Below are 20,101 nucleotides of genomic sequence, written 5' to 3' on the forward strand. Positions count from 1 at the left end.
AGATTATAATTACAATTGTGGCTGAACTCATAATTGTGCCCTAGTTCATGATTAGTTTGTTAATTTGATGTTGAATTGACTGAAAATTACAGCTGTTTGATAAATGTTGGGCATCATATTTAATAAATGGTCATTTTATCTGAAATGTTTAACTGAAAAGTAACTAGTAAGTAATATAAATGTAGGAAAGTAAAGTACAATATTTCCATAGGCATGTAGTGAGTGTACAGCTTAAACAGAAATACCAATAGTGCTAGTACAAGTCATTGAATAAAACTTCATTAAGACTATTCACAACAAAGGCAAAACGATTTTAGACATTGAAATGTGCCACCGCGAACAGGAACCAAACATGTGTCCATCTCATGGGCGATGTCAGCCGAGTGGAGATTACATTCTAAATTATAGATTCTTGATATTCAGTACAATGCATGTAACGATGAATACATTGCAAATAGTTTATCGCGATGCACTGTTGAGAAATATTACATTATAACATGTGAAAAACAAGTCTCTTTTTTTGTACAACGTCTACTGTTTACATTTTCACGCGGATGAATATGTTCAGGTGACACCTTCGCTGCTGCCGGGACTCGTTGCGTAAATAGGCCGCCCTGTGATTGGATGCTTCTCGTAGTCCTATAACGTCTGCTGCTGCACATTCACACGCACTTTGTCGGATGATTTCATGCGATTTGAGAAAAATGACGATTTGATATAGTTCAGCGTCAGAAAACCACTTATGGGAGACTTGGAATCGTCTAAGTTAATTTGTATACGTAGTGTATAATGCATCAAATTCCCTGCCTAAGCAAAAGTAGCAATCTCACGCATGCTAAATTAGATTACTCCTTTCCAAATTTGAATGAAGAAAATTCCTTTTTAGCAACACAGTGTACTTAAAGTATTACACTAAAATTACTCATTATGCAGAAAGGCATCTGTCAGTGTTTTGGGATTATTGATGAATTAGTAAGCGGTGCTTTAATTTTGTAACTTAGTTGTAACGTAGAGCTCATTTTCAACTGTTTTAAATACCACTTGGCATCATGTATTTTACATTTAAAATTTGAATCTGAAAAGTAACAAGTATCTATTCAATGTATGGGGGTAAAAAGCATAATATTTTCCTTTAAAATATATTGGAGCAGAAGCATAAACTAGCAGAAAAATGGATTACATCAAATTATACAATTCACCAATGCTGTATTTAAATCAAGAACCTCAATGGAAATCAGTCTTTTACCTATTTTTATGTTTCTACCGTTCCTTGATCACAATAAAATCCATCCATCCATTGTCAAACTGCTTATCCTGCACACAGGGTCGCGGGGGGGCTGGAGTCCATCCCAGCCAACTTCGGGCGATAGACAGGGTACATCCTGGATTGGTCGCCAGCCAATCGCAGGGCCGGGCCACACAGAGACAGACAACCATTCACACTCACATTCACACATCTACGGGCAATTTAAAGTCCCCAATTGACCTGATCCCCAGAGCATGTCTTTGGACTGTGGGAGGAAGCCGGAGAACCCGGAGAGAACCCACGCAGACACGGGGAGAACATGCAGACTCCACACAGAAAGGCCACTGGGCGGAATCGAACCCAGGACCTTCTTGCTGTGAGGCAACAGTGCTAACCACCACGCCACCGTGCCGCCCCCACAATAAAATGAACTGAACTAAAATGTAAGATGAAGCATTGTTTTTGCGTTTCTTCACTGAACGACTCAAGTGTCATGGTGTCGACATGATGTCGTCTTTGACCACCTTAGCACACGGCATCCCTCACAGTTTTCATGTCCAACTTTATTTTAAAAACACAATTCAGTACATTGTCTTTTTTAGTCCAAAGCTGACTGATGGTTATTAGGTTATTAATTTGGTGAACGGTATTTTGTAAGACACACAGAACATATGTGAAATTGTTACTTCCACGGTGTTGCTCAGCATGCACACAGCCCTCTGGACCTTGGCCAGATCTCCACCAGGAACTACAGTGCGAGGCTGGTAGTTGATGCCTGTTGAGTAGAAGAGAATGATTAGAAAGATGGAGAATCTCAAACCACACTTCTTACCTTCACAAGGTTACTCACCTTAAAGCCAGTCGGGCACCAATCGCTACTTCATGAGGAAAATAAAAATAAACCCGGGGACAACCCACCAACCACGGTGGGCTCCAGGTCCACGTAGACCGCCCTGGGAACGTGGAGCCCGGAGCTCCCGGTGTCGAAGAAACTGCTGAACGGGTCTAGGCAGAAGAGCTCCCAGCAGGCGTTCCCTGTCTGGCCCACGTGGACACAGATGCACTCTCTCTGCACAGAGAACAGCTGGACGTTCGGTTGGAGAAATTAGAATAATGATATTTTAAATATACGTACCAAAGAAAAGTGCATTGTTGTGTGCAGTTAAAAGTAATTTCAACGGTCATGTCATTGAGATGTTGAATGCGTCTACATTTTGACCTGATGATGGCGCTAGAGGGGAAGATACAGGATAACAAAGGTCATAAGGATGGATCCTCTGGGCATCGTGAATTCATTTAATGCGATCAATGCAATAGTTGTGAAGGCTTTTCTGTAAATGGCACTATTTCCACCGGTCGAGAGGAAACAGAATTGGAACCAAAATGTTCCATGTTTTTAAACTTTTTTTTTTTTTTAATTAGGTAAAAAAAAAAAAAATGAAGTGGCTGCAATTCCACTTTTCGATTTTACATTTATTACGAGTAAACCAAGTAACAAACAGAAGGGGAACACTCAACAGCTTTAAGGCTTTCCAGCAGGTCTGTTTGAACATGTTAGTTTTGTTTTCCCTGAAGGGAAACCATCGACCAAGTTTTTCATTTTTTGGCTGTTGAGTGATATTTGAAAGATTAGTTGGGAATACACACTTTAATGACAAGAAAACAAACAACTTCACTTCTGAGGGTCTGAGGATGAAGATTAAGAAGCTTTTGGCAGTGATTATAACTCGTAAAACGTTCTACACCCAAAATTAGAGCAGATGATTAAATAACATTTGAGACTTCAAATTTGTATGTATGTTAACACAAATACCTGAATCAGTCCACGCTGCCAGAGCTCAGGGGAGGTTTTGGATAAAACACGTATGATTTCCCTGCAGATTAAGCAGCTAAATACTAAAGATTTATTTCAGAAGTAAATGCTGCATGCACTGATAATGCAACAGTTCCAACAAAACCAACTAAACCCTTTTTTCGACATTTCTAGTAAACTGTAATTATCTTACCATGTTTGCTGCAGGACACTGAGACCTTCCTCCACACTGATCCGGGACCAGCAGAGTCTCCTCCCATCACCGCCGCTCTTTATAGCTGCACACACACTCACCTGGTGTGTGCGTGTGTGTCTGTGTGACGCGGGTGAGAAAGCTGCTGCTCCTCCTCGAAATGTTGTTTCGGTCACTCTGTTTGGGACGTCTTGTAACTGGCACCATTAGGCGGGACAGTCGGAGAGGAGAATGCATATTGACTTTGTGCTGTAAGGTAGAACACGAGTCCCATTCGGATTTTCATTATGTTTTTTCCATGAAACGTCTCAACAGAACCTTAAAATGATCCAATATACAGGTGGTTAAGAATAGGAATAGTTGTGTTCTTTTAGTAGTTTACTCATTTAAAGGATTCATTTAGTATTCACCCACTTTGTATGTTTGATTTCAGTGATTAATGAATACTGTGGTAGATAAAGTTCTGAAAATGTAATTGTCAAAATTAATCTAATCAATGATTTGTAAATTTACCATTGAGCTAATTGTCTTACTGTCCAATGTTATGCACCAACCGCCATGTCAGATTCCTTGTATGTCTAACATAAATGATTCATATATAGCAGTTATATTTATAGCTGGTGATACGATTTTACAATTTTCAAAATCGCAAAAGTACAGAAGATGGTAACATTTATTCATTGATTATTTGGTCAACGTGTAAACGTACTTTCTATTCTGATAAACTTGTTTATGGTGGAATTCTTTCAGCAGCATTATTAGTTTGGTGATCCTGTTGCCGTCTGCGACAAAGAAGCACAACAAGTGTTGGACAAATTAACGTTGCGAGCGGATGATTGTGCTGCATGAAACGTCAGAGGATGACAAAAGTAATTACTTTATTCTAAAGGAAACATAAATGCTTGTACCACATTTCAAAGCATTTCTTTCAATATCTGAGCCACAATTATTACCTCATGGTGTCAAACAGTCTTCATCAGAAGGCAAACTAGTAATTAAGAGGCATTTAGACACTATTTCGTTGTGTAGTTGGTTGAATGTGGTCTTTTGCGTGTGGATGTGGAGCGCGATGCCGCTGACTCAGCGGACGACATGAGCGCCGCTTGTTCACCGGTCAGGTGATTACATACTGAGAGGACGAAACGCCTCAGTTATCAGTGTTTATTCACTTCCCAGGCGACAATGTTCTGTGGACTTTGTTTGTCCTACATGTACATTTCCAGGTTTAAAAGTGGAGGAAGAAAAGAAAAGGAACAATCACATGCACCTCAAACTTAAAAGTGATTCTTTAGGGACAAAATAATCAACTGGTACAATTCAGTCATTTTCTAAAACAATATTGATCTCTAAATATATATTTTGAGAGCAACGATAAGTATTAAACCTTCTGTATGAAAGCGATATGAATCTAAAAGCACTGTTTACGGAAGAAATTACAAAAAATGGTTGAAATTACTGACGACCTCGTCGTGGCCAAATGAGTGCACTCGATAATGAGCCGACGTACTGTAACTCGTCACAGTCAAATGGGAGGCAACACGGATGTTCATTGTTTGATGTAGGCCAAAGTCATAAGGCATATAGCAGCAACCGGAGTCCAAATCAACTCCATCTTTTTTGTTTTTCTTCTTTTTTGTTGTTGTTGTGATGAGTAGAAATATATTGCACTTTGAAGACAAACTGAAAAAATAATCTCACAGGTTTGCGACAGCGACAAGTTCCAGCGGAGAGCCATGCATGCATGCGGCGGTGGGCTCGTCAGAGGTGAACTCTACCGCCGAGCTGCACCGCACAGCCCCCCCCCCCCCCCCTCCCAGCAGGCGAGGCCCAAACAGAGTCCCTATTTGCATACTGGCCAACAAACGTCTCCCCTTGTTTGGCGCCGTCTAAAGTGGCATTTCAGCAAAGTCCAGCTGGCCGTGCTCCCGTCGGCAAAGCTCACTTTTCTCGCAGGACGCAGACGCCGGCGTCGCACCGCTGCGTCGCCATCGACGTGACGACCTCCCAGGAGTCGATGACCGGGTCGTAACATTCGATGCTGCTGAGGAGAGAGTTCCCGTCGTACCTGGAGACGGAGAGACGGGAGTCAAACGGAGGTGAGCTGGGAGTCTTAACGGGATGATCGGTGGCCGTCTGTCGATAACGATGTGCCACAATGCTAAAGATTTATCAGATAACAAGAGTATAAGTGTTAAAATACAGAGACATGAAGGGATAGGTTTACAATCCCATTACCCCTGCTTGGAAATAATAATGTGCTCATTTGGACACCAAAACAGGTTTTAATTGCTGTAATGATTCCCCGTCTGTAACAAAGATCCCGTTCTAAAGAGGTTTTCATTAGTTTATTTTTAAATTGGGACCCTTTTATAGTTTCAACTAGTATTTCAGATGTCAGTCCGAAAAGATGTGTGTGAATTTAGGCAACTCTTACGTCCCTCTAGTTCGGCATTTGTCACAATTCATTCAAAGTCAAACTTTTGCTCTCTTTTCACATCTTCACCATTTGAAATGGAACTTTTAAATGAAACCGTAAACACGGTTCCATGTTCACTGTCTGAACTAACAGTGAAACCAAAAAATTAGATCCAAGCTACGGATCCGAGTTCAGAATTAAAGTGTGAAGGAACAAGAACCACGTAGTGCAGTTTGAGTGACAGATCAACCAGGCTGAAGGCTCATCAGACGCCAGAAATCCTCACAATGACTCTGCTGTCCCGCTTGCACCTGGGACCAAAGTATAGAACAACAAAGCGTCTTCCTTCTTTCTTTGCTCTCTTATCTCCTTGAAGTAGAACTGCAGATTTGCTGGAGCTGTACCCAAATAGTTGCTTTTGATAGCGTCTGCTAAATAAATACAATGTAATGTGACGAGGGCATTTATGTTACAAAGTAATCCAGCAGGAATGTCCTCTGGCGTGTATTTGATCGGCCAATCAAGTGACTTGCTGGGTCGGAGCACCTGATCATGTCGCGAGTTGAGCCTGTTTTTTCGCTATTATTGATTTGACTAATTGAGGCCTCTTTATCTTCGTTTTGGTCAAAATGTGGATACATTTTCCACACGTGAATTTCGTTCCCGATTTTGCCAGGCTATCCGCTTCTTGCGACTTGCAACATGCGAGTGAAAGTCTAAACTGATCCTCTAAACCGTCCCAGAAGGAGGCACGTTGTTTGTTACCCGGCGATGGCGTAGAGGCGTCCCCTGAGGACCGTCGCTCCGACGTAACACCGAGGCGTCGTCATGCTGGCGACGGTGGTCCAGTAGTCGGTTCTGATGTTGTAGACCTCGACCGAGTCCAGGTGCGAAACACCATCAAAGCCTCCCACGACGTAGATGTGGTCGTTGAGTAAAGCCACGCCAGCGCCTGAAAGCAGTCGGAAGCTCTCAGGCGGAAAAGCAACGCACGCGGCCGGCCGGCACATTTGAGGGCATTCTGTTTTCTTACCTACCTGACCGCTTGGTGGCCATAGGGGTAACACTCGTCCAGTGACCCGTGTGAGGGTCGTACCGCTCCACTGAATTCAGGATATTCAGCCCATCATATCCACCTGTGAGGAGACGCAGGAACACGAGGACATCTATTGACAGATTGACTTTTTGAGCGAAAATGCCACAATCTGTTAGTTGTGTTGGGAGTTGGTGGATTAATCCCTTGTGAGACATTCAAAGTATCTTCAACTCATTCGTGGTTTAGTATTTATCACTAACTAGAATATAGAAAAATCATCAATTTAATACACATCAGGGAGGTTTGTGTTGTCCAATCAGAAGAACCCCCTGCAGAAAGGAATTTGAACAGGAACCAGACGCTGGGGGAATGTCCCCTTTGACCCCCCCTCGCCCTCTGTGCGACTGTTAGGCGATCGTGTTTGACAGACAGCAAGAAGATGGACTAAGGGATCGATCGGTTAGTCTAGAGGTCAAAGGTTCATGAGAGGGATCACCAAGAAAGAAAGAACTCAGTGTGTATTTTTCTGTTTTGGTTTTCTGCCATATGTGATGTCAATTACATATATTTGGGTTTTGGAGGATTGTATTGACAAAACACGCAAATTAAATGAGTCCTACACCTCAGGAAATTGTGTTGCTGCTTCGAAAGGACCCATGGTCGAATAAAACGTTCAATTTGAAGACGCCACAATAAGCACATCATAGACAAAACTAATCATAGGTTAGAAAATGAGTTCATTGATTGATGACAAAAATAAAATCATAAATGATCGCCTGGTAGGTTTGTCCATACCTAGACAGTATATAAGTCCACTCGCCACCACTAGACCCGCTCCTTCTCTAGCCGTTTGCATATCTCCCAGCATGCTCCACTGGTCAATGTTTGGGTCGTAACGCTCCATGCTGGTGTGACGCCGGCTGCCGTCGAAGCCCCCGGCAACATAGATCATGTCTGCAAAGAGCAGAAAATATCAAGTACCTCCTGAGAGATAACAAATCACTCATTCAAAAAGCTGCAATCGTTGCCGAAGCCGTCGAGTCGTCCCGCTCACCTCCGAGCGTTGTGGCCCCGGCGAGGCCCCGGCGCACGTTCATGGTGGCGACGGTGTACCAAACCCCGTCCTCGTCCGCCGTGTAGTCCAGGCACTCCACCGAGCTGAGCCTCGACCGGCCGTCGTAGCCTCCGATCACGTACACCCGGTCGTGGAGCGACACCGTGGCGACGTAGCGCCGCTTCCGTGCGATGTTCTGTTGGAGAGGCGGTCCGCGTTAGCCGGACCCACTCGGGATAGAAAACGCCAGGACGTCTGAGGGGCTCCAGTACTCACGGGAAGAGAGCTCCATTCTTGTGTTTTCGGATCATATTTCTCAACAATGTCGATTGGCGATTGCTGGCTGCCAAACCCGCCGATGACCAACAGCACTTCTTTGGCACCTGGAAAAAAAATAAACACAAAACAACCGTTTCTAGTTACAGCGGTTGTACGGGAGGAAAGCTCACAGCAGAAGCGCTACTAGAGAAATGATTCCCACCTAATCTAGTTTGTGTGCGTGGGCCCTGCATCTCACTCCTCAGCTCCGGTCTCAAGTGGAATTTCTTGGCTTCGTCGACGAGGTCTCGACATGGCAGGCTACACCGAATGAGGGGCTACAACAAGTCAGAACTTGCATAATTATGGTGGTTACCGTGATAAGACATTTCATCAGATAATCCAAGCTCGTCGGGTGATTGCGCACAACAACAAGCCGCTGTCTTGTCGCCCGGCTCACCTCAGCATCAATGACATCTGTGATGTAGCGGGGGGTCAGCAGCGGCATCCGGACAAACTCCAGCATGTCCGGCAGGTACGGCTCGCGCTCTTTTCGGTTGTGCTTGACCCAGTTCAGCACGGCCTCAAACACCGGCTCCTCCGAGTCCACCTGCGTGCAGACAGCACCGGTCAGAGGAGGTGCGGCCACGTTGAGGCGCGGAAATACACACTGAAGCAACTGCAGTTATTTGTGCCCAACGTGGAACAATGCAGGCTGCGGAAACGGGCCGTGAATTCCTCACACGAGGAGGACAACACCTAGTTTCTACTGGGGCCAAATTATGCGTGACAGTGGCTCACGTGTATGGTTACGTTTTATTCTTAAAACAACAAAAGTGACAGGAGAAACCATTCGAGAGATGCGATGATCTATAAATCATTTGATTATAATAACCATGTTTTCATAAAGCAAGGTGTGTGGTTTGCTGAGCAGAAGGGAAAACTTAAATACGGTTTTCTTCACTGCAATTTCTTTGTCAGCTCAATCCGCAAACCGAATGGAATTAGGTGGGGGGGGGGGGGGGGTCAGAATACTGCAGGTTGGTGCTTGCTTTCTTCTTTACGCACTCAGTTGTTTGAAAAACAACGTGAAAGCTGTGAAAGTCAGTTAACCCGCTTTTCAGGCACATAGAACACTGATTCTAACATTATAGCTGCTGCATTTGTCTTGATCGTCACTCATTGACAGCAGATCGGAAGCATCTTGTAAACAACCACACGGACTCAAACCTCATGACACCCGGCTTGCATACCTGGATTTCATCACATTTTATGAGCTTTTCAACTTCTGCCTGGCTTAGCAGCATGAACTCCTCATGCTGAACCACCTCAGAGAAATGCTTCTGGGAGAAGAGCTCGGCCGCCTGCATCAGGTCGAGGCAGTTGTGAGTTTCGGCAAAGTCGCGGATCCCGAGGCAGTTGGATGGATCCAGCTGACCCTCCAAGAAGTCACAACACGCTCTTTTCACCCCTGAAGAAAAGAAAGACGCATTCTATACACTTAACACTTTACGCATGGTTCAAATTCAACCAGATGTGGATTGACTCAATTTGGAAATGCCGAAGCAATTTTATTGGAAAGATTTAGATTAATTTAGATACATGTCAGACTATTTCAAGACCTTTTTGAATAACACGTATTATGATAATTACTACTACTCACCAAAGTTTGGGAATAATTGATGATGTCACCTTTTTCATACTTTTACAATAAACAGAAGGCTTCAATGAAAGTGTCCTTTTTATTTTATTGGATTTATTTTTACAATGAAATCCCTGGTTTGTGGCGACTGAAACTCCACTAAAAAGGATTAAACAACATCCCACAAACACATTTTACTGTCGCAGCAATCACGTTTTAATTGTAGCGTCTCCCCACAGCATGCAAACATTTTATAACTTACAATACTACACAGCAGGCAAGATGCCATATTTAGGACGTTAGAAAAAATAAAAAATTATTTGAACCTTTTTAACACCTTCCGAGACCTTTTGTTTGCTGTAACTAAATGAAATGCCTGATAAGATGTGCACATACGCTTTGCCTAGACTCACAACGATATCAGCAGACTTAAGCACACACAGTTGTCAAATAAAGGTATGGCCACACTTCTTCACCTACCTTTGAGCTGCAGTAGGCACGCTGCAGGGAGCAGTTCCTGTACGTTCTCCACTGTGACCAGCACCGTCTCTGTGTACACAAAGTCCAGCAAGATCTCCATAGTCGCTGCAGTGAGACCCTGAATGTCGACAAAAGATTTCCCCTTCTCTGCCAGCTGCAGAGCCAAAAACACAGAGTTAGAAGAATCTCATTTAGGGATAAGTCACGTGCATTGGGTGTTATCGAGAATTGTCTCACTAACTTTATTGTTTTAGTAAAAACAAGCATTGTCTTCATATGTGTTTACGGACTATATTTTTCATCCTGATTGTCTATTCTGTCCTTTTACTTGTTGGTTTCCACGACACCTGTTGCATATCTGTCCTGTGTGAAGGATTTCTTCATTCTCCTAGGTATTTTGGTTAGTTATTATTTTTTCCTTTTTCTGAATCAGCGTTCTAGGAACAGGAGGATGCTGTAAATATTTGTGATAATGCAGAAATAAAATTCTGTCGGAGAAGCTAAACAACAAGTGATTCATCTGCAGATCTTATGTAGATATTTTCCTCTTTTTTTTTTCCACGCCCGGGAATAGATATCGTTCTCTTCTTATTTATACATTATGTTATCTACTAAGCATTGACGCGGTTTTACTCTTACCTCGCTGGTGAACATGGCACAGAAGTAGTCGCTGCAGGCGGCCAGAACAATCCGGTGAGCGGGAAAATCTGCGTTCTCCACCCTCAGAGTGATATCACAGAGTGTGTTGCTCTTGCGAAGGGAGTTCATGGCGTTGAGGATGGATTTGGCATGAGAGTTGGTCATGATGTCTTTGGGCGCCATGTTGCCTGGAGAATCTCTCAAGGATCTCAAACTACTCCGGGAATCTAAAACCGAGAGAGAACGAGCGTCACAACACAACATGCAGCACTTACGTCTCTGTCATCCTTTGGTCAGTGTTTGAGTGTGTAATATATATATATATATATATATATATATATATATATGTAACTGTGTGACGGATTCAAGCTATATATGTAACTGTGTGACGGATTCAAGCTTGTGTTGCATGCTCATAGAAACAATGGACATTTTAGATGTGACGTTAGAAAGTTAGAAAGGCGGGGAAACAAAGATGCAAAGTATATTCAGGGGCTGAATATAATTTGCCGTTTGAGGTGTCTAAATTGAATATTTCCAATGTTTGAGATTTCCAATCCATGTTAAAGGACAACATTACACTTCATAGCTATTTTATGTAGTCAGCTCGTTAAGATTTTCTTGATTCAATTCTCAAATTGAATTGAATCATTTATGATTCTAATAACTGAGTGTTACTTTCTTAACATGTTTGAATGCAGGAGATCGTGGTAGTGCTAATGCAACTTACCGTTAAAAGACTGGGCTACACGTTAGCCAGCAGCAGCCAGCCGGAGGCTAACGCCGACGCTGCACAACAACAGGGAACACGCGGGCGGACAAAGTGAGCCGACGGCCGGAGGAGGACCACACACACCGAGCGACACACACACACCGAGCGACACACAAACACAACAACTTGTCAGGAACGCGCGCAGTACCTGTCGCAGCAGGGAAGCCGACTCAAAACGTGTAGCTATGTAGCGTTGCTAGCTAACGTTAGTAGCACTAAAGTCCCTTGTCCCAGTTCCTGCTGTCAGTCCCACTTGGCTGGAGAAACGCCTCTGAACTACAGCTAATCCATGATGACCCCTGGTAGGTCACGCTATACGACCCTGCTTAAAGACAGCTACGTCCAAAACGCCCCAAAGGATAATTTCATATCGTCCCCGGCACGAGTTTTAACCAGCTATGAAAATTTGGTGGACTGAACTGCAGCAGGTCACAGCAGCAGAGAGACTCCACAGATTGGACGTAAACAGACCATTACGTGCGTGTGTGTACGCGCGCGCTCCCGGAAGAGGACGCGTCACGTTCGCTACACAAGACGACTTCCGCTAGTCACCGCCGGTCTGCCAGAAATGCTCTTTCTGACATATAAAGTTGTCGACGAAATAAAAATCTCCATCCACACACGCGGAAAACCGCCGTGTGGGTTACAACATTTTAAACACGCACACACATCCACGCGCTAACGCGAACGCGCAAACAGACGTGCCTTTCTTCCTGTCTTTTTTTTCTTCTTCCAGCCAGCGCGGTGACGCGCAGTGGGAGGAGCCAGCGGCGTGTTTCCGCTCGCAGCAGGCCGACAGAGGGAACACGGTAATTCATGCAGCCGCACCGAGAATCACAGGACATCCACGGAACAATCGGCAGCGACAGCAGGACAGTGTTTAGAGTACCGATTGTTTAATCCCCGAGGGGGGTGGAGGGGCGCTTCGGTTGTACATGTTTGAGGAAATAGTAGTAGAAGAAGAAGAAGAATAAGAAGAAGGAGTGGCAGCTGGACTGTCAGCAATGGAAGCCGAGTTTCGGGAAATCGATGAAAACGGGAGTTGGAACGCCATCTACCAGGTAGGACCCCCCCCCGCCCCCGCCCCCCGGCACAGCCCCGGTGGACGCGGCCCGCTTTCAGGGCAAACGGTGTCCGAAGCACACGAGGCTTGCGGCGTCTATCGTTTGTTGTAAGCCTGTTAGTTCAGTCCATGTTGTGCCTGCTCGGATCAATCCGATGATTGATGTGTATATGCCTGAGGCCCCCCCCCCTCCTCCCTCCCCCATCGACCCCCCCGCCCCCCCTCCAAAACAAACAAACAGTTACATTGTTGTCAAATGAATACATTTGTACATCGAGGAGTCCGTGTTGGGGAAGTACTCCGATCTTTTACTCGAGTAAGAACACCAACTCCACACAGTTAAAACATGTTGTGTTTAAAGTTACACGTTGTCGGCTCATGTGTTAATAAAGTCCTCATCGTGGAGAATGACTCACGTCAGGACGACCTGTAACCGGATTATGATTATTTGATGCTGGTGGAAGCATCACCGGTACATGTGGAGCTAATTTCAACTACTTATAAACTTCCCCTGTAATAAGCAATTGACCCATAATAATGCGTCACGATACAGGAGTTGGCTCATATTCTGCATTATTAACCTCAATGTGCAGTGTACCCGATGTAAACAGAACTAATTTGCTTTAAATATAAGCATGCTATTCAGGACGAGTACTTGTACACAAACAAAGTAAAAGTGCTGCATCTGTACCTTGGATTCTTTCTTTATGGTTACGCCACAGTTTCTTGTTCAAAATCTCCTCCGAGTGTGGATCCGGTGTTGTTATTATATTTTCAGTTTCTTCAGCCGAGTGGGTGCACTCACAGGTTGAACAGGCAGCCTGCACCGCCACCCACACACCAGCACACCACTTTTCAGGAGTTTTTTTTCTTCTTCTCTTGTTTTGTTTTCAAAATTCATAGAATTGTTTTCAATAAAGGAAGGAACAACACCCCTTTAAGCGCTATTGCCTTATTGAAAGCTCGCAAAGCGCCTAACGACCACGGAGACGCGGCCTATGTGACGTCAGACCTTTTTTTTCTTCTTCTTCGTTTGTGTTGACGTCGTTCTATTTTCTTTTTATTCTGCCGCAGGAGATTCGCCAGCAGTCGTGTGAACTCCCCTGCAAAGTCGCCAAGTTGCCTGAAAACAAGAATCGCAACCGCTACAGAGATGTGAGCCCATGTGAGTACGGAACTGCTTCCGCTGTTTAAAATAGTTCTCTCTAATCTGCTGTGTCACGTTCAAACACCGGCCAGTTGTGACTTACTGTTGGACGCATCAAGCGGGTCTTGCACAGTTGAGTGTTATACAAACAGCTCAGTGATGTTTGACCTCAGTCATTTGAAATAACACAATGTCAGTATTACACAATGGCCCCGAGGGTTGCACCACTGCGGATTGACGTCACAAAGGATGTGACTTCCAGTTCATAACTTTTGACCTCTTGTCCGTGGATTTGTGACGGTTGTTAATTGTACGTGTAGGTGTGGCTACATGACAATAACAACATGATAATTGTCTTCTATAGGCTGGCTTTTATATAACCTTCGTGACAGCTAACGGCATCAGTGTGTGTTATGTCGGTTAGTGCAACAGAAAACCTGCTCCCAAATTCCCGGCACAAATGATAAAACAACCGGAGACAAAGGACAATAATCGCACCAATTTGTTCCGATGATCTTAAACCAACAACGCGGTCGGACAAGTAAACACTATACAACGAGTTGAAGTCGATAATCTGTAAGATCCATCGGTACGTATCTCAGTAGATTTTAATCACAATTCAAGCAAGCATCTTTTCTGCTGTCTAATCACACACTTTGTAAACGTGAGAAACACAACATGTGTGTGTTGTTATATACAACTGCCATTAACTACAAGTGTGTCTTTTCATGTAAGACTATCTGCAGCGTCGTACCCGTCTTCTACTACAACTTCCCGATTCGACAGCTGAACTTTACAGTTTCCTCTTTTTCACACTGAATAATCTATGCAAATATTTACTGTATTTGTGCCGTCAAGCGTGTCCAAATCTGTGGCCCGAAACGTGTTCACGCTGGTATCTTTTTTTTTTTTTACGCCTAAATGCCCTTTTCGTGCGATAAATGAGATAAAGAAAAGTTCGACGTCATCCACCTCGTTATCAAGCCGAGGTGCCTCGTTGGAAGGCGGCCACCTTGAGCTCAGCTGAGCGTTGTGTCACGTTAAAAACATCCAACGTTTCTTCTTTTCGTCCCCCCCCCCCCGAAGTTGACCACAGCAGAATATGTCTGCAGCTGGGAACGAATGACTACATCAATGCCAGCCTAATAACGGTGGAGGAGGCGCAGAGGAAATACATCCTCACTCAGGTGAGCTGGAGTCAGAACGCCTTCATCGATGCATTCAGGGCTGAGACGTTAATAGAAACACCCGTCGGTGGAACGCGGTTCAGTCAACATGTTTTTGCATCCTTCAAGAAGGTTCGATTTCACAGATGGTTTACAACAGCGGGTCTTTATTAAGTTATTTGACTAATCGAATCCTCCTGTGGGAACGCGCAAGTGAAAGCAGCATGAAAGAAGAAATTGGTGTAATAAATAGTAATTTATTAAAACAATCTTAATAGGTGGAATAAACTTAATAAAACATATTAAGTTGAGAACTTTAAATAGATAGTTTTTTTTTTTGCAGGGACCCCTTCCAAATACATGTGGGAACTTCTGGGAGATGGTGTGGCAGCAGAGGACCCGCGGTGTCGTGATGCTGAACCGTGTCATAGAGAAAGGATCTGTAAGCAGGGGCTCCTTTCCTGACTTTGCCCCCCCCCCCCCCCCCCGTTATTTGCCCCGTGGCCTCGTTGCTTTCCTCTCTGTGTTGTGTGTGACTTTATGCCCTTTGTTTCACTGTTAGATTAAATGTGCCCAATATTGGCCAGCCAGCGAGGAGAGGGACGCTATCTTTGAAGATGCCAATTTCAAGCTCACCCTCATTTCAGAGGACATCAAGTCTTACTACACGGTCCGTCAGCTGGAGCTGGAAAATCTCTCGGTACGTTTTTTTGTTACGTTTCGGTTTTAAAGTGGTTGTCGTTTCGGGCCTTTAACGCTCCGTCCCGCTCCCTTCTGTCCCCGCACGTCTCATCCTCCGTCACAGACTCAGGAGACTCGGGACGTTTTACACTTTCACTACACCACCTGGCCCGACTTTGGGGTACCGGAGTCTCCCGCCTCCTTCCTCAACTTCCTGTTCAAGGTGCAGAAGTCGGGTTGTCTGAATTCCGACCAGGGACCAGTGGTGGTGCACTGCAGCGCCGGCATCGGACGCTCCGGGACCTTTTGTCTCGTGGACACGTGCCTACTATTGGTGTGTACAGAGCTCTGCTGTTGAGGTGTCATGATGTCATATATATATATATATATATATATATATATATATATATATATATATATATGAATCCATTTAAGAGCTGGAGACGGCTGTGCACTGAGCGCTTTTGCTGTGCGATGCAGATGTCCATCCGTAAGGACCCGTCTTCGGTGCGTATTCGCGACGTGCTGCTGGAGATGCGGCGCTATCGCATGGGCTTGATTCAGACCGCGGATCAACTTCGGTTCTCCTACCTCGCCGTCATTGAAGGTGCCAAGTATATCAAGGGAGATACATCTCTGCAGGCAAGTGCTCCCCCCTGTTCCGCTTCCCAATTTCAATCAGTTCATTTCATTTTCAGTTTAAGAAATTGGTCAATTGTGTTTTCACTTTATTTGTGTGTAATAAGAGCACTTTGTTTTTGATCAAGGAGTCCTTGAAAGAGCTCTCAAATGAGGAGGATGATCCTCCAGAGTTCACCCCTCCGCCTCCGCTTCCTCCGCCCAGAGACCCTCAGAATGGCAAAAACGAGCGATCCTTCTTCCCCGAAAATGATGAGCTCATCCAGCAGAAGGAGATCCACAGTCTGGGGTAACCGTCCGCGACATTATATCCGAAAATGTCTTTGTTTAGTAGTTTAATAAATCCGTTGGTACACATATCTTGTTAAAGCTTTCGACCAGTTGAACTGGTTGATGGTGGCGTCATTTAAATATTAACGTCTAAACTGGTAAGAAGTTTAGTTCTGTGCAAAGCTGTTGCTAGGAAACGTCTGTTGTGCCGTCCGATCAAAATGTAAACAGAAAGTCGGCGTTGCATCACAAGCTGGCGCTTAACTTCCACAGTGTTTGTGGAACGAGTGGGAAATGTCTGATCATGCTAAGCTGACCAATGACGGCGCAATGATCCGGTGCTCTGTGTCACGGTCGTGTCGTGGAATGTAGATTCAAACGATTTCACATTTACGTCCGTTAAGCGGCGTCTTATCGCGTTTTTTGATCGATTGTGCCGGCCATTTCCATAACACCAAATCGAGGGACAAATAAACCCCGACTAGTCTGTGTTCCGTCTGAACTCCGTGGCGTCCTCTTAAAAAGTCCCAACTCGATTTAAAACCAAACTGCCGTGGCGGGGAACACGGAAACTTTACCCTGCATTGTCTGATGCTACGCACCAACCGCCAAGTCAAATTCCTTGTATATCTGACATATTATGGTAATAATTGTTTCCTGATTCCTTCCTCCTCTGCTCAGGTCCTCGCGAGAGCCGGAGCTGCGAAGGAGGCCCGCCGCTCCCCCCCAGCCTCCCCCCGAGGGCATCGAACATCGCGCCCCCAAAGCCCCGACGGCATCTCAGCAGCCAGAGACGGAGCAGCAGCAGCAGCAGCAGCCAAAGGAAAGCCCCCCCAGGCCAGAAGCGTGGTCCCCCTTGCTAACCAACGTGTGCGTGTGCACGGCCTTGGCTGTAGGTGCCTACGTCTGCTATCGGGCCTGTTTCCACTGATGCCCGTCCTCCCTCCCCCTCTCTGTCGCCTCTCTGGGTTTACTCTGCGAGTGAGGGGTTTATTTGGACCTCGGCAGATTCGGGTTCACTCGTTTATTTTACAACTGCGGCGTGGAGGGGGGGGGGCAAAGGGGCCGCCGGGCTCCTCGTTCACCACCCGAACGTTCTTCCGCTGCGTCGCCGTGAATGCTCAGGGCCTTTCGTTTTTCAGGTGTCACTTCCCTAATCTGCGTGCTGACTTAGACCCAAAAGGAGTTTGTTTTCCTGCTCCCCTGTTCGGTGGACCGGGAAGAATGGCCCGTTTCATTTGTTTCTCCTCTCTTATTTACCAAATGACACTTGTTTGAGTTCTTCCATTTTAACCCTTGCTAAGTTGTCCGTTTGGATTCAAATACATGTTATTTTTTTTCCCCCACCGGCTCTTTCTTTTCTGTACACAGATTGATCAGAAATCATAGAGCCAGATTTTTGAACGTAAAGCTTTTTGTCTGTTTGTTGCGGTTCGATACGAAACCCGACAGAAAGGCGAAGGACGTGAAGTAACCATGTGCCACTAGATGAGAGATGCATGCTGGGATGGGCATTGAATTAACTGGCCTCACTAGTCAGCGAGAGGCCTGCTTATCCTGTGTGTGTGTGTGTGTGTGTGTGTGTGTGTGTGTGTGTGTGAATGGACATTTGTGCGAGTGGAGCTTTCCACTGATGTTTCAGTTAAATCGACGCAGTGAGAAATAATAATATAACATTTTTTAGGACGGCTAATGTGAGATGTAGAGTTGCCTCTTGGTCATCGATTCCCTCGCCGTTTTCTCTCCCTGGTGATGACACAATGACACAGAAAAAGTCTTTTTAAACACCAAATGGAGGGCGAGGGGGGGCGGTTTGTCTCCTCCTCCGCTTGCTTGGCATTCACAAACTGACAGTGGAAAACGTCCTGAGGCATTTTGACTAAGGTAATAACTCCATTCGAGTGTTTTAAGTCGCAGTGGTCTGAATAGTGCGGAGTCTTTTAATGCCAGCAGAATGTGTAACACAGCCTGAATAACACCTTTTCACTGCGTGTGTTAAGTTGCACTCGAGACGGCCGGCTGATTGAGACACAAAGTGGCCAACGTCCGACCCCTTTTTTCGCCAGCAATAAAGCAAATACCTACTGTGTCATGTGTCACCCTTTGCTTTGTCAAACTGTTGGGTTTGAACGGGGAACCAGGGTCTTTTGAGCAAACCAAATATCCAACACCAGCACGGGGATGAAAGCGATGCACTGTAGCAATGAACCGTCGGACCGCGGCGTCGCGGCCCTGAGCTGGCAATATTGTTTTGTATGATTCGTTTCTCTTTTCTTTTTTTTCTTTTTTTTTTTTTTGGCATTGCTGCATTCGTGAATCAACAGGTTTGTCCTAAAAAGAGATTAGCTAAGCTGCTAGCATTCAGTCTGCCTGTTGTGGCTCGACAAAGTTCAGTACGTGAGTCCGACAGCTGTACTTTTTTTTAGAATGTATAAACGTCCTCAACAAGGACACACCTTTATTCGATATATATATTTTTTGATTTATGTTTTATTTTCAGCTTCAGCAAGGGACTTAATCTCAGCACCGTGCAGCCATTGCGCCGGGTTTTCCTTTTTTTCTACTTACACTGAGCTCAAAAACATGTATTTTTTTATTTACATTTGTGTTAATTTTTAAATAAAAAAATGAAGTCTACTTTTGATTTGTGCAGGTTTTTTCTGAAACATTTACATCTACCACCACATTCTATTTCTCCCTCCTAGACGATGGTAATAGTGCTCATAACATTTAGCAAATGACTGTGATGGTTTATAGATATTTGTAAAACTTGTGTAAATAATTTATAAAGCCAACATTAGTTTACTTTACGAAGGGGGCCAAAATATTTTCACAGCCGTCAGGAAATCTTCCAGATGGCGTTTTGTACTCTTCTATATTTGTTTGACAGTTCCAGTTGCTGCAGGTTATTACAAAACTAATCAATCACTTAATAAACAATACAAATAAAGTATTATTGTATAACATACTAGCTAGTATGATGTTCTCAACCTTTTAAGTACTCATCAATACCGCAGCAACAAAGTCAAATGATGTAATGATGATTATTGCATAATGAGTACTTCGACCTGATGTTAGCGAGACATTTACGTGTTACAGTTGTTACACTAAAAGAACTGGAAACTTCTTCCAGCTTCCAGAGTATTAATAATTCTCTGTGAATTGTTTGGACGCCGCCAGCAGGCGGCGCTGTTGGGCTGTAAAACGAGCTGGTTCCTGATGGGCCGACATGGAGCCTTTGGATTTTGTTGCATCCCACTCTTTATTTTGTGTTCTGTTTGGAACTGGTGTCTGCTCACTTATTTACAGTAAGCCTGAGTCACTGAGTTATTGTCTATTGGCCGCATATAAACTGCCACAAACATTTTGTTCAAACTCTACCGGCTTCCAATAACGCTGAGATGATGTATTGTGCTACAAATAAAAAACTACAATTCTTATATTTATTCTAACATTGTTTTATGAAAGAACACCCAGAAAATGTTTGACGTCAAAACTGCTCCGCTTAGCCCCGAGAACAGGTTTTCGGTTCATTTTAGAGTAAAAAGTACACAGCAATAGTCAATAGTGAACACTGCAGGGCGGA

General features: G+C 44.5%; 2 protein-coding genes across 13 annotated transcripts; one reads left to right on the top strand and one right to left on the bottom strand.

Annotated features, from left to right (window-relative positions):
• Window positions 1-1,794: 1,794 nt before the first annotated feature.
• On the bottom strand, window positions 1,795-13,470 carry klhl12 (kelch-like family member 12). Of its 12 annotated transcripts, none has more exons than XM_078088532.1 (17): window positions 11,698-12,308; window positions 11,508-11,566; window positions 10,778-11,004; window positions 10,139-10,292; window positions 9,270-9,487; window positions 8,477-8,626; window positions 8,240-8,354; window positions 8,035-8,141; window positions 7,759-7,954; window positions 7,500-7,658; window positions 6,706-6,804; window positions 6,434-6,620; window positions 5,195-5,317; window positions 3,962-4,034; window positions 3,253-3,449; window positions 2,097-2,330; window positions 1,795-2,021 (listed from the first exon to the last, which is right to left on the bottom strand). In XM_078088532.1, exons 3-14 carry the CDS (start codon window positions 10,958-10,960, stop codon window positions 3,983-3,985), a joined length of 1,743 nt encoding a protein of 580 aa, XP_077944658.1. In that variant the 5' UTR covers window positions 10,961-11,004; window positions 11,508-11,566; window positions 11,698-12,308; the 3' UTR covers window positions 1,795-2,021; window positions 2,097-2,330; window positions 3,253-3,449; window positions 3,962-3,982. The 12 variants fall into 12 exon arrangements, with proteins under 12 accessions (XP_077944658.1, XP_077944652.1, XP_077944691.1 ...); XM_078088526.1 differs by having other exon boundaries at window positions 3,253-3,501; XM_078088565.1 differs by having other exon boundaries at window positions 6,702-6,804.
• On the top strand, window positions 12,077-19,152 carry ptpn1 (protein tyrosine phosphatase non-receptor type 1). The gene is made up of 9 exons (XM_040193022.2): window positions 12,077-12,610; window positions 13,687-13,777; window positions 14,846-14,946; window positions 15,269-15,367; window positions 15,488-15,625; window positions 15,731-15,940; window positions 16,087-16,248; window positions 16,374-16,534; window positions 17,197-19,152. Exons 1-9 carry the CDS (start codon window positions 12,554-12,556, stop codon window positions 17,444-17,446), a joined length of 1,269 nt encoding a protein of 422 aa, XP_040048956.2. The 5' UTR covers window positions 12,077-12,553; the 3' UTR covers window positions 17,447-19,152.
• The last annotated feature ends 949 nt before the right edge of the window (window positions 19,153-20,101 follow it).

The sequence above is a fragment of the Gasterosteus aculeatus genome, chromosome 2 (assembly GCF_964276395.1).
Source record: "Gasterosteus aculeatus chromosome 2, fGasAcu3.hap1.1, whole genome shotgun sequence".
Classification (NCBI taxonomy): Eukaryota; Metazoa; Chordata; class Actinopteri; order Perciformes; family Gasterosteidae; genus Gasterosteus; species Gasterosteus aculeatus.